This window comes from Desmodus rotundus, chromosome 12, assembly GCF_022682495.2.
Source record: "Desmodus rotundus isolate HL8 chromosome 12, HLdesRot8A.1, whole genome shotgun sequence".
NCBI classification, from domain to species: Eukaryota; Metazoa; Chordata; class Mammalia; order Chiroptera; family Phyllostomidae; genus Desmodus; species Desmodus rotundus.
In genome coordinates this window covers 8,718,472-8,730,556 of record NC_071398.1, presented here as the reverse complement: position 1 = coordinate 8,730,556, position 12,085 = coordinate 8,718,472, and the positions used below count along the sequence as shown (strand labels likewise).

Genomic DNA, 12,085 nt, shown 5'->3' with positions numbered 1-12,085 from the left:
CTTTTCTATTTCCATCATCCCTTCTACATGTACTCATTGGAATTGTCCTGTAAGAAAGAGCTACCTCTTCTCCTCCATTTATTTAGTGACGTCAGTATGGGCTCACGGAGATTTCTTTTATTCTACGGGTTATCATTCATTGCTGTCGTTACTTATCTGTTTAAATTGTGCCAGATTTGGTCATTGCAGGTTCCTTCAAGTTGGCCCTTTCTCCATGGGCCCAGCATTTTTCGAATAGTTTCTAATTTTCTAGCCCCTGAGGAGCGCTGGTTCCTCTTATTGGAGATGCTGTTTAGAAGCCAAGATCTGGGCGGTATGGATGCTCATCGCTACCGGGATGTCATTGTTCTAGGACATCTCAGCAGGCAAAGCTGGAAAACTTATGTAAGCACCATAGACTAACTCATACTCTTCTGTATCTACCCATCTGTCAGATCTGGAAATCATACTGATACTTTTTTTTTTTGGCCCGTTTTATAACTTTATTCGACAATCAGCAGTTAGTTCTCATCCACATTACCTGCTCATAGACTTTTCAAAGTGGTCACAGGTACATATTTGGTTTTATTGGAGCTCGTTTGGGAAATCTTCATCCTCACTGCATTTTGTGGGCCACCGCACCCAGGTGCAGGATGGGACATTCCTTATTCCTTTGGCCTTGACAGCTGTGTGGAGCCGGGTGTCGGTGCCCACATCTGGGTCCCCCCATTCTTCGTGGCAAGCTTCTGGATCTGTTTAAGTGCCTGAGGGGCACGCTTCTTGAAACCCACTCCCCTGGCGCGCTTGTGAGTGCGGATGGTGTACCCTCCGGTCATCACCTCATGGGTGGCAGATCGAGCCTTCGCACAACCCTTCTCCGCAGGAGCCATTCTGCCGGGCCCGGGTCGGAAAGGAAGAGGCCATACTGATACCTGTAATTCCAATTCAACACCACACCGTTTATTCTAACTTCCCCTCTTTTTTATTTGCAACTTTTTTCTCCCGTGATGAGAAACGTGGCTCTCAACATCCACAATATTTTTGCCTACACGTTCATGCCTTGTGTACAAAGGAACTTCAGAGCTGTTAAACACATATCGAGTCACCACTGAGAACTTTCTTGTACTCACTGTACTTTTTTTGTAGTTTACCCTTTCAGACGTAGGCCCAGATTTTTATTTATTCATTTTTAAAGATTTTATTTATTCATTTTTAGAGAGAGGGGAAGGGAGGGAGAGAAACATCGATCAGTTGCCTCTCGTGCGCGCCCCAGCTGGGGACCGAACCTGCAATCCAGGCACGAGACCTGACTGGGAATCAAACCCGCGACCTTTTGGTTTATGAGACAACACTCCAACTAACTAGCCAGGGCAACCAGTCAGGGCAAAAACCACTGTTCCTATTTTTTGCTTATATCCTTTCTGTCTTTTTTTCAGTGCTAATCTATACCCTGAAAAAGATTTAAAACAAAACAAAACACAAACTGTTTTGAAACATCTTTTGGACCCTGGAGCCAGATATCTTGGTTCAAATTCCAGCCAGCCACTTTTTAATATCTGTGTAACTTATGGCAAGTGACTTATCCTCTCTGGGCTTCGTTTCCCTTCCCCTTCAAGAGGGGGAAATGATAGCACACACCTCACAGGTTGCTATGAGGATGCGTTACTGTAGAGAAAGCACTGAGGACTGTGCCTGGCACACGGCAGGAGCCACGGGAGTGCGACCTGTCAGCACCATTATTATGACATTATTAGTACACAAAGGGACATCTGTTCAGGTGGAGCAATAGCTTCGGCAGCAGAATTCGCAGCTGCCTGGGGCTCCCTGGTCTGAGTGCATTCCCGTCTAGTTAACCTCCTCCACGGTTAGGCATTTAGATGATTATTGCCAGGTTTCTTTTTTCTTCTATGAACCACTGCGGGCTAAACGTCCTTGAGCCAATACATCCGCACACATCCTTATTTGTCCAGAAAAGTCCGAGTCACAGACCACACACATAGTTAAGCTTTTGATGCCTCATGGCCAACGTGCCCTTCATAAAAGTCACACCCCTTTACCCTCAGCCTGCTCGTCACCCACACGCTCCTCACCAGTGGCCCTGGGCACACTTGGTGACCAACCACCTCTCCCCTACTCCAGCACAACACACCTCCCATCTCATCTGCATACCTACATCGCCACGCCCCAGTAAAGCTGTCACATTTACAGAAACGGGAGAAGTGGAAATGAGGGTGAGGGGCCTGTCGGCCTCATGCAGTAAGTCTATGCCTCCCTTGCCCCCACGTGTCCAACGTAGGTCCACACCCCCGTCACCAATCAGGTACCTTTTAAACACAGTCGACGAAGTTGTGCAAGACGACACACTCCATGTGTTACAATGACACCAATATTCCAGACTGAAAAGTTTTGCTTTTTAATCCACATCAAGTATATTTTTAAAAATGTCCAACATCCCACACCGAGGCTCCCAAGGGGCTGTTTCAGAGCGAGATCCGCCATTTGAGAGTGCTCTCTGACTCCCAGCCACAGCGGGGATGTGTCATTTGGGTGCAAATGCACAAAACTCGCCATCTTTCTACTCGCTGACTAGTGCCCCACTTCCCCCATCACCCTGGAAATAAAAAGGCACCCACTATGGGGGTGAGGGAGAGAGGCAGAGGTAGAAGAGGGTATAAGGGTGATAAATGGCAATGAAAAAATACAATAAAAATAAACTACTAAAAAAAAAAGCACCCGCTACGAAGGTGCCAAGCGTCCACCCTCTGAGGACAGCAGTGAGCATGGGTGGGTGGGACCATGCTGGGCTCCTTCCCACGACGCTCAGAACATAGGACTTTGATTCCCACTGAACTGGCGAGGAGACCTCAGCCTCAGAAACATTAAGGTTTTGCTCAGGAGCTGAACCCGAAGTTCACACATACCGATTCCCAAATCCCTGCCCTTCCTGAGCCTGCAAGACCCTGCAAGGGAGTCTGGGAAACACATCAGTCACCCTGCAGCCTCCAGGGACAGCCTCTACCACCTGCCCTCTTCTCTCCAGAACAAGAAGGCATGCTCGGGTGAGGCAGGAGAGCTCCTGGGCATCCTTCCAGCTCCGTCTGTGAGGGGCACCTGGCTTTCCCCACCTGGTGTTGGGGCTGTGGACGGCCGGCCAGCAGGGCCCAACGCCAGCTGTCATGCCCACCCTGTCACATTAGATGGGAGCCTAACGCCCAAGCAGGGGCCCTCAGAGACTCTCAGGGAGGCCTGAATTGTGCGGAGAACCCAGAGAAGAAGCTGGGACATCCTGGAGGAGGGGCATCAGGTGACTGGAGCACAGCGGGATGGGGAGGCCCCAAGACACTGAGGTGGCAACTTGGGGACAACAGCCCTACCACTGCCACTTGCTGACTGTGGGCCTGACACTGCATTCAACACTCAACACTCTCACTTCTGCTGCTGAGGAGTGTGACCTGGTAGGAACCACGGCAGCCCCATGTTATAGAAGAGGAAAGCGAAGGGCAGAGCAGCTCCAAGAACGGCCCAAAGCCAGGTAGTTGCAACTCACAGGAGGACCCAGGGCTCAGGATGAAGGTGTGAAACCCAGCTCCACCTCTTCTCAGTGGGACGAGGTGAGGAAGGGCCTGACCTCATCGGTAAAACGGGCACGATAATGAAACAGGATAATGTGAAAACTATCACACCCCCAAAAGCTGATTAAATATGACTTTAACAAAAAGATGCAGCAAATCAATTTTCTGAGGCTGGCGTGGGGGCAGGGAGTTGGAGACCTTTAAGAAATTTTCCTGGAGACAGCTGACAGGTGAGCCTGGACTCAGCAATTACTGAGCACCTGCTGTGTGCCACCACAATACACTGGCCACCACCGACTGTGACCTGTTATCATCCAATGGGAAATATGGGTCAAAACCTCGCAGGTGCACATGAGCAGGGATAAAGAAGTGTGGGGAGAGGTCCAAACTCCCTAGTGGCCAAGCAGCCAGGGCAGGTGGAGTTCTCCATTATAGGGACAGCCAAGATCAAGGAACCAGGGGGGAGCTGAAGCCCGAGAGGTGTGGGCCCCAACCAGGTGGGTCACTGATGCTGTCTCAGCAAGCCATGCCAACTCTCAGAGGGAGGGGTCAACAGTCTCTAAGACCAGAAAACTGAAGTCCGAGGGATCAAGCAACCTGTCTGAAATCACATAGCTGGCCAGCAGTGAGGCTGGCACTTGAACCCAGACCTGTGGGACAGGGCAGAGGACAGGAGGGAGCTACAGAGAGGGGGAAGGCTGCAAAGACCACAAGACAGCGACTGGGGACATGCACTGTCTCCCAGAGCAATTGTGATCAACGACAGTGACCGAGGGGGTCCCGTTCCAGCTGGCCAAGGGCTTAGAGAGTCTACCAGAGCCGTGTGATGAGGGAGGGAAGGCCCCGACCTCTGTACCCAGAAGATGAGGGTCCCCACACTGAGTGGGGACACCGAAGCCTGGACCACCACTGGAGCCTCACACATGCCTGAGAGCATCCCCCCTTCTGTCCTCTGGGGCAGGAAGAGGAGGAAGGGAAGGATCGAGAGTTCTGTCCCCAATGCAAGGTTCTAAAACCCAGGGGGCTGGGAAAACTTTCCCTTCAGGAATTAACCAGTTCCCTTTGAAGTCAGGTGAGGACAGGCTGCCTCAGGTGAGCTCTGAAAAGTCAGCAAGGGATTGGAGGGGCTGCCACCCGCAATGGCTAACTGGGCTCTGATCTGGAACAGCCCCCACCCCTGCTTCCCCTCTCTGTGAGCCAGCCACAGAGCCAAGGAGCAGCCAGATCTTGTTGCTTTAACAGGTACTCACAGCCTGAAACCTCACCAGACCTAACCCTGCAAAACACACACACACACACACACACACACACACACACAAGCTCCAGGCCCTCCACTCTCCACTTCACTCCACATCACTCCCACCCAGTTCAAGCCTCGCTCACACCCCAGGGCCTGGGCATAGGCAGGGCCCTCCGCCCTTCAGCCTGGAATGCCATCTCCCTTTCCACAAAATCCTGTCTTTTCGGGTCCACTGCAACATGCCACCTGCTCAAATCCCTCTGCTCCGCTGTCCTCAATCAAGACTCCCGCTGTATCCTGAGTGCACCCCCACACTGCTGCCCCTTTCTCCTAACAGGGCTCCTGTGCTCTGTTCTCCTGGTCAGGTTCTCGAGGTCGGGCACCGCGCCTCCCAGGTGCCGAGGACATGGACCAGGATCCACGAGTCCATCGGGATACACTGATGGATCACCTCCCCGGCCAGGCCCTGCGGGGGTCTGGACTGCTTCCCTTCCCTAGCCCTCCTCCTCCCGTCCTGCCTCTCCGCCACCCCTGCCACAGAGGCCACCTGTGCCTGGGAGAGTGTGTCCCCCTTTCAAGCCCCTGGTTCCTGATCCTTGCTCCTCCCTGCCCCCTCCCCTGGGCATCCCCAGATGTCCTCTGAGGATCTCCAGCCACAGCACCTAGATGTGGTTTCCAGCGCAAAGACTGGCCACTTCTCCAGAGGGGTTCCAAGGCTGAGGGTCCCCAGTCACCAGGGGCCAGTCTGGCTTCCCACTCCCTAGGCCACTTGGCGTCTACTCCCCACAGGACACTTCTCCTGGGAGAGGGGCTCAGGCCGTCACAGGAAGCAGGAATCAAAGGCCATGGTCAGGGGCTCCTTTCTTAGGGGACTTGATTGGAGGACAGGGGCGCTAAGCTTCCTTTCCCCCTTTGGGGACCCGACTAGAGCTGGACCACTCGGGGACTCCGGGAGGCCGCTGGGGACTCGGAGGGCAGAGCCGGGCGGGGCCGGCTCCGCGCACGAACGGGCAGCACACGGGTCAGGAATCAGCGGGCATCCGCACCCCCTGCTGCAGCTCCAGCCGGAGCCGCCCCAACCCCGGCCGCCGCGCCCCGCTCCGCTCCAGCTCGGACAGCAGCGGGCGGCGAGGGCCGGTGGTACCTGTCAGCAGCTCGATCTTGTGTCCCAGCACCTTCATCGCGGCGCCCGGTGCTGCCCGGCTCGGGGACACGAACGCGGGAGGCGAGGAGGGAAGTAGTCGGAGAGCGAGGAGCGGAGGAGGAGCAGCAGCCGGAGCCAGAAGTGCTCTCGCCGCCGCCCCCCCACCATGCCGCGCTCCCCCCTCCAAAACGCTTTTAAAAATCCACCAATTGGACGACCGCGCACCCCTAAAAGGCGCCCGCCGCCGCCGCCTGGTCGGGGTGAGCTCCGGGAGGCGGAGGGAGCGCGCGGGGTGGGTGCTGCGACGGCCCGGGAGGCCACAGGAGGGGGCCGTGCGCCCGCCGCCGGAACAAAGACGCCCCCCCACCCGGGTGTCGGGGTGGGGCGGGGGTCGCGGGCCCCCTCCTGTCGCCTCTTGAGTGTCGCGGGGCTGGGAAGGCGAGGGCGGAGGGTCGGGGTGCGGTGGGGGAGGAGAGGGCGCGGCCGTCGCGTCGGAAAAAGGTGGCCCCCCTCCCCCCCCCCCCGGCAGGGCGCCGGGCTCCCGGGGTCTGGGGTCTTGCGCAGGGGCTGCACGGGTGGGGGGTGGGGGGGTGGCTGCGGCCGCGATGACAGAGGGACAAGGGCGGCGCCAACTCACCGAGGGCGACCTGGGCCAGACAGACGCGCAGGCGGGGAGCCGAGTCTCGCCGCCGCCGCCAACACGCGGGTGCGGTGCGGAGGCCCCGCGCCCCTCAGCCGCGCGCAGCTCCCGGGGGCGGAGGCCGGGCGGGGGCGGGGCGCCGCGGGGCGTGCCGCGTGGGCGTGGCGGGTGGCGGCGCTCGGCCCGCGGGGGTTGGCTGGTCTCGGGAGGCCGTCCCGGGAGCACAGGGTCCGCCGCAGCCACAGGGGGAGGGCAGGTGGGTGGATGGGCGGGCAGGCGACGCCAAGTCCTGGCGGAGACCCTCCGGTAGGTCTCCACCCCTCCCTCCCGCTGCTCCTCACCTCCCGCGGGCGCAGGGAGGAAGGGTCCCCGCCGCTCGGGCTCGGACCCGCAGGGTGCAGAGCGTGCCAGGCGCGCATCCTCCGATCCCCTTGCAGCCGCGCTGCGTCCGGGGTTCCCGGGGGATGGGGCGGCCTCCGCCTCGGTCTTTGTTTAGATGAACGAGGGGAACCCCAGCCTGGAGGAGGCAGCACCCCTCCCCCACCCCGCCGCTGCCCGGAACCGCTGGGGGGAAAGCCCTGGGGGTGAGGAAGGAGTGGGCTCTCAGGGGTCCGGTCTGCAGAGCGCTAGGGTTTCCTGGGGGAACTCGCGCGGGAGTGGCCGTCTCCGAGCAGAGATGTTATGGGCCCTCAGCTACCCTCTCCCCGCCCCCCTCACCCCCGCCCCGGTGCGGCAAGGAGGCCCTTGCTCCCCTCAATTCACTTCCACTACCTGAGCGGGAAAGGGACCTGGGAGACCCGATCTTCCTCAGGCCCACTCTGGTCAGGCCCAGTGGCGTTGCTCCCACCTGTTACTCCAAAGGAGGGAGCGCTAAAGCCCCTGGAAAAGCCCCTGCTGTAGGGAGAATGGAAATCCGATGACCTGAAAAAATTGACCTGGGCAACAGTTCAAGAGGAGGGCGCCTGGGACCCGGGTCCTAGTCAGGCTCTGCCAGGGACCTTGGGCGGGGCTCAGCCCCTCCCGGATCCAGCCTTTTTTTTTTTAATCCTCACCCCGATATAGGTTTGTATATGTTTCTATTGATTTTAGAGAGGAAGGGAGAGAGAGAGAAGCATCAATCAGTTGCCTGTCACCTCCCTTACGGCCTTGAACCAAGCCTTGAACCCACAACCTGAGTTTGTGTCCGGACCAGGAATCAAACCTGCAACCTTCTGGTGTACAGGGCAACACTCCAACCAACTGAGCCTCCTGGCCAGGGCTCTAGCCTTTGGGCCTAGTTGGACTGGCTCATCTGGGAGGTCTGGTGTGGCCGAGGGGCCGGAAGTCCAGAAAATGCTGCAGTGCCTCCCGGACCCCTTCACTTGGGCTGCTTTGTGGTGAGACCAGGGAAGCTGCCCTGGCATCGAATTGATGGGATCACCGGTGCTGGCTGAGGAAGCTGGTAAGAACTGGTGGCCCAGACAGGGGCAGTTCTTAAGAACACGGGCTAGTCCTACAGCTTCCTGGCTGTGTGACGTCCAGTGGGTAGCTTAGCCTCTCTGAGCCTCCATGTCACACTGGGTGCAAGTGGGGTGATGCCAGCCTCACAGGGTTCCTCTAAGAAGTAAATGACAGAACATAAAGAAAGTGCTCAGTATAGCGCCAGGCAGAGCTGTGTTCCCCCGACAGCCGCCTTTGTTATTGATGATGAAACTGTTAACGCAGTAGAGAGGCTTCCAGGCTCTCCTGAGTTCTACCCTTTTCAGTGCTTTTAGACCTAGTCGTTAAACACAACAAATGATTGGTGTTCCAGTGACATGATGCACGAGGCCCAGCCTGTTCTAAACTCTCCCAGAGGAGTGCAGGCCCCAGGGGGAAGCATAAGGCTGCCGTACAAGAGCTTGGAAACTGTGACGTGTCTTTCCACATGTGGAACGGTGTCTGCCACGGCCTTGAACTCCTATAGGCAACCCCCTTGTCTCAGATAATTGGTGAACTCAAAGCGAGCGTTCAGGTGAGTGAGGCTGCGGATTTGAACCCCCGAAGTGGAGACAGGGCAGACAGTGGAGATAGATGATGAAGAAATGTGGCTGCAAGAACAACCCCCTTTCTGGGGGCCACTGCAGCAAATAAAGGTGCTGAGGAAAGGGGCAGGACGAAGGGCCCCGGCCCCTTCTGGAGGAGTCTGTTGGTCATGCCTGGGAGTGGGGCATCCCCTAGCAGCCAGCCAAGGGCGAGCTCTCAGTCCCGCCTGCTCCCAGCTCTTCATCCCTGCGAAGGGGGCATGATGTTTGGGGACAGGTTGGATGGCAGGATTTTTAACAGAGGAAAGCAGAGCAGAACCCAGGGCTGAATTGTTGGCTGGGACCTTGTCCTGCAGCCTTGCTCCTAATTACCGTATTTTGCTGTGTATAACACGCACTCTTGGGCCCAAATGTTTTAGGAAAAATTAAGGATGCCCATTATATACATGGGCAGTGCCTTAAATACCTTGTATCTCTCCTTGTGTTTTGTGATTATTTGTTACATAACATTTCTTGCACTATAATATGCTCAAAAATAAATGCTAAAATTCCTTTATAATACAAAAAACTAGTATCTACATATAAATAAATAATTGAATTAAAAAATTAAAATGAAAGATATTTTTCCTGAAAGTTTGGGCCTAAACACGGTTGCACATTATACACAGCAAGGCACAGTACCCAAAAGATGCTGCCTAAGTCGCTGCCTTCTCTGTACTTCCCCTCTCCCAGGTGTAAAATGGGCCGGAGGTCCAAAGCTGGAGAGGAGACACAGCCTCTCTGAACCTTTGTTTCCTGTTTGTGAAACTCAGGCTAACATGGCAGCCTGGATAGTTGTGGCATGTAATGGACCTCCTCTGGCTAGTTTAAGCAGACAGGGGCTCTTTTAGAAGGAGGGCGGGCAGCTCTCGGGACCTCAGGAGTCACAGCCAGCACTGCAGCGTTGGTCTGGTGTCAAAACCCCTCCTGCCATCCCTGGGCACAGATGCCGCAGCCGGCAGCACCCCTGGGCAAGGGCACAGCGCACTGCCTGCCGTCGGGGCCATGGCTGCCTCTGGGGCCCCAGGGGGCGCTGCCCCCACGGTGGCATCCTTGCCAGAATGGAGTCCGTGTGGTCTTGGCTTCCTCCTGTCGCCGGTTTCTAACTCACAATCAGGAACGGGTGTGTCTGCATGTGCGACAACGTGGGTGGGTCTGGAGAGGACCACGCTGAGAGAAATAAGGCAGACGGAAAAGGACAAGAACCGTATGATTCCACTGATTTGTGGGCTATAAAACACAAAACAACAAATGAACAAACTCAAGATACAGACAACAGAATGGGAGTCACCACAGGGGAGGTGGGGCAGGGAGAAAGGAGATGGTAAAGAGGGCCAAATACAAGGTGATGGAAGGAGACGAGGTCTGGGGCAGTGGGCACGCAATAGAGTATACAGATGTTGTATTAGAAAGTCGTACAGCTGAAATTTATGTCATGTTATCAACCAATGCTACCCCAATAAATTTAATTTTTAAAAATAGTGTGTCTAATTGGAGGCTCCCACAGCACGTACTCTGCCAAAGCTGCAAGGGAAGCGGGCAAAGGGGTTCTCAGTTCCTCTAGTGGGAGGGGGCCCCGCCCCCCATGGGAAGGGCATATCAGACGCTGGTGTCCACTTCAGATAGCCATGGGCATGTTGGGAAACCACTACAAGTGACGCATACGGGTCATCAACGCGGAGCCTGGCACGGAGGGGACACAAGATCCCTGGTCGCTGAGGTTCATGACGCACCGCAAACCCAGTGTCAGCCAGCCATGCTCCTCCATGCTCCAGTCTTCGTTCCGTCGGCAGGTGAGACACCAAAGGACCTTGAAGGCAGTGTGGCGTGTGCCGCCCTTCCAGATGCAGAGAGCTCTGGTCCCAGCGCCAGGAGCACAGGTGGCTGGGTTTTTCCATTGTGATGATGAATTGGGCTGAGTCACCATCCCTCTCCAGTCCCCTCGTGACCGTGACTGAGAGCAAATAGAAAGACCTCACAGGTGGAGTCGGGAGCAGCTGAGCCTGGGGCCATGGAAACTTCCTCTCCTAGCAGGGTTGGGGAGGGCAGGAACTGTTCCCCCCCCAGCCCAATAACACTCCCCCTCTCTAATCCTGAGTCTCATAGCCCCCAGGACAGAAGTGGATCATTTCTCTTCTTTCATAGGGTGAGTTGAGTGTCTCTTCGGTGCCAAGACCTGTCTGGGCTGTGGGGTACACCGGAGAATTAGAGCTGACCAGGGCATTGACCTTCCCTTAGGGTTTATGCCCGGATGAAGGAAAACAGCATTGAGTCCCATGATGTTGGGGAGACTGCTAAACTGTGTCTTTGAGGTTCCAGTGGGGGCCTGCAGGGGCCAGCAAGGGCTTCCTGGAGGAAGAGCCTGCAGGATATGGGAAAGGGAATGATTGGGTGAGAGTACCATCTACCCACCCACCCATCCTTCCGTCCACCCATCCACCATGGTACACTGAGTCAGCTAGATCCTGTGCTGAGCTGGGGAGGCACAGAGCTGAGTGCCCTGTGCCCGGCCCCGTGCCAGGAGCTCTTGGGTGGAGGTGGAGAGTGCTGGGTCTGCTGGAGCAGAGGGTGAGGAGGCTGGAATGAGGAAGTGAGCAGGGCCAAGTGCTGGCGTCAGCCAGGCTCTGGAATTTCAGCAACCACCAGGTCATGTGCCCCCTGCTCCTGGGCCACCTTGCCCCACTCACCCCCTTGCATTGCCACCCCCTTGCTCCCATAACATGTCAGATCCCCCTCGTGCAGAACCAGCTCTCTAGGTAACCCCAGATACCCCACTTTCTCCTCCCTCATCCCAGAGGACAGCAGAACCACCTCTGGTTCCCTTTGAAAAAGCCCCTTTATCTGCCCTGGAAGCTTCACCAAACAGTCTCCTGATCCCACAGGCTAACCCCCTGTCCTACCCTGACACATTATTTATGGCCCATTACTCACCTCCTGCAAGTGCCCAGATGCTGCCTGCCAGAGCTGTGACCTTGCTGTGTCCCTTGGAGAGGACCAAGGGCAGCTCCTTCCCCCTCATCTTCCTTCTCTTCCCTCCCCTCCCCCTCACAGCTTCTTTGGATCCCAGCAGGCTCCTGGTGGGTGGCACAGCCTGTCCCCTCTCCCCACCCGAGGGCACCACCTTGTGAGCAGTTCCCGCCCTCTTTGCCAAGCCAGCGACCCTGTGGCCTGCTCCCGCTCCCCCAGCACAGCAGCCACACCAGCAGCTACATTCCAGCAGTCACCCACAGCTGCACACAGCCCTGGCTCCAGCGGCCAGGGTGTGCGCGTGGGTGGATGTCATACATGGGGAGGAACTTGAGTGGCCCCTTCTGAGTATTGTAGCCAAGAGTGTACCAGGTAAAGATGATCTTCCTCCTCCTCGCCGCTGGAACTGAGATGAAGCCTTTAGGTCTAGAGTTAAGGTTGGGAGTAGGACCCCCAGGGCCCCTGCAGCTGTGTGAGGTTGAGCAGGTTGCTTAATCTCTC

At 56.5% G+C, this 12,085-nt stretch overlaps 1 protein-coding gene across 5 annotated transcripts in view; it reads right to left on the bottom strand.

The window, feature by feature from the left end:
- NDRG4 (NDRG family member 4) overlaps positions 1 to 6,728 on the bottom strand; it is a 29,598-nt gene extending 22,870 nt beyond the window's left edge. For 4 of the 5 annotated variants that reach the window (XM_045188349.3, XM_045188350.3, XM_024551392.4 and 1 more), the window contains exon 1: positions 5,936 to 6,066. In XM_045188349.3, coding sequence (XP_045044284.1) covers positions 5,936 to 5,972 — 37 coding nt within the window. In that variant the 5' untranslated portion in view covers positions 5,973 to 6,066. Of the gene's footprint in view, positions 1 to 5,935; positions 6,067 to 6,572 lie in introns of those variants that run through there. The other variant, XM_053915112.2, reaches the window with a different exon arrangement.
- Positions 6,729 to 12,085: the final 5,357 nt, after the last annotated feature.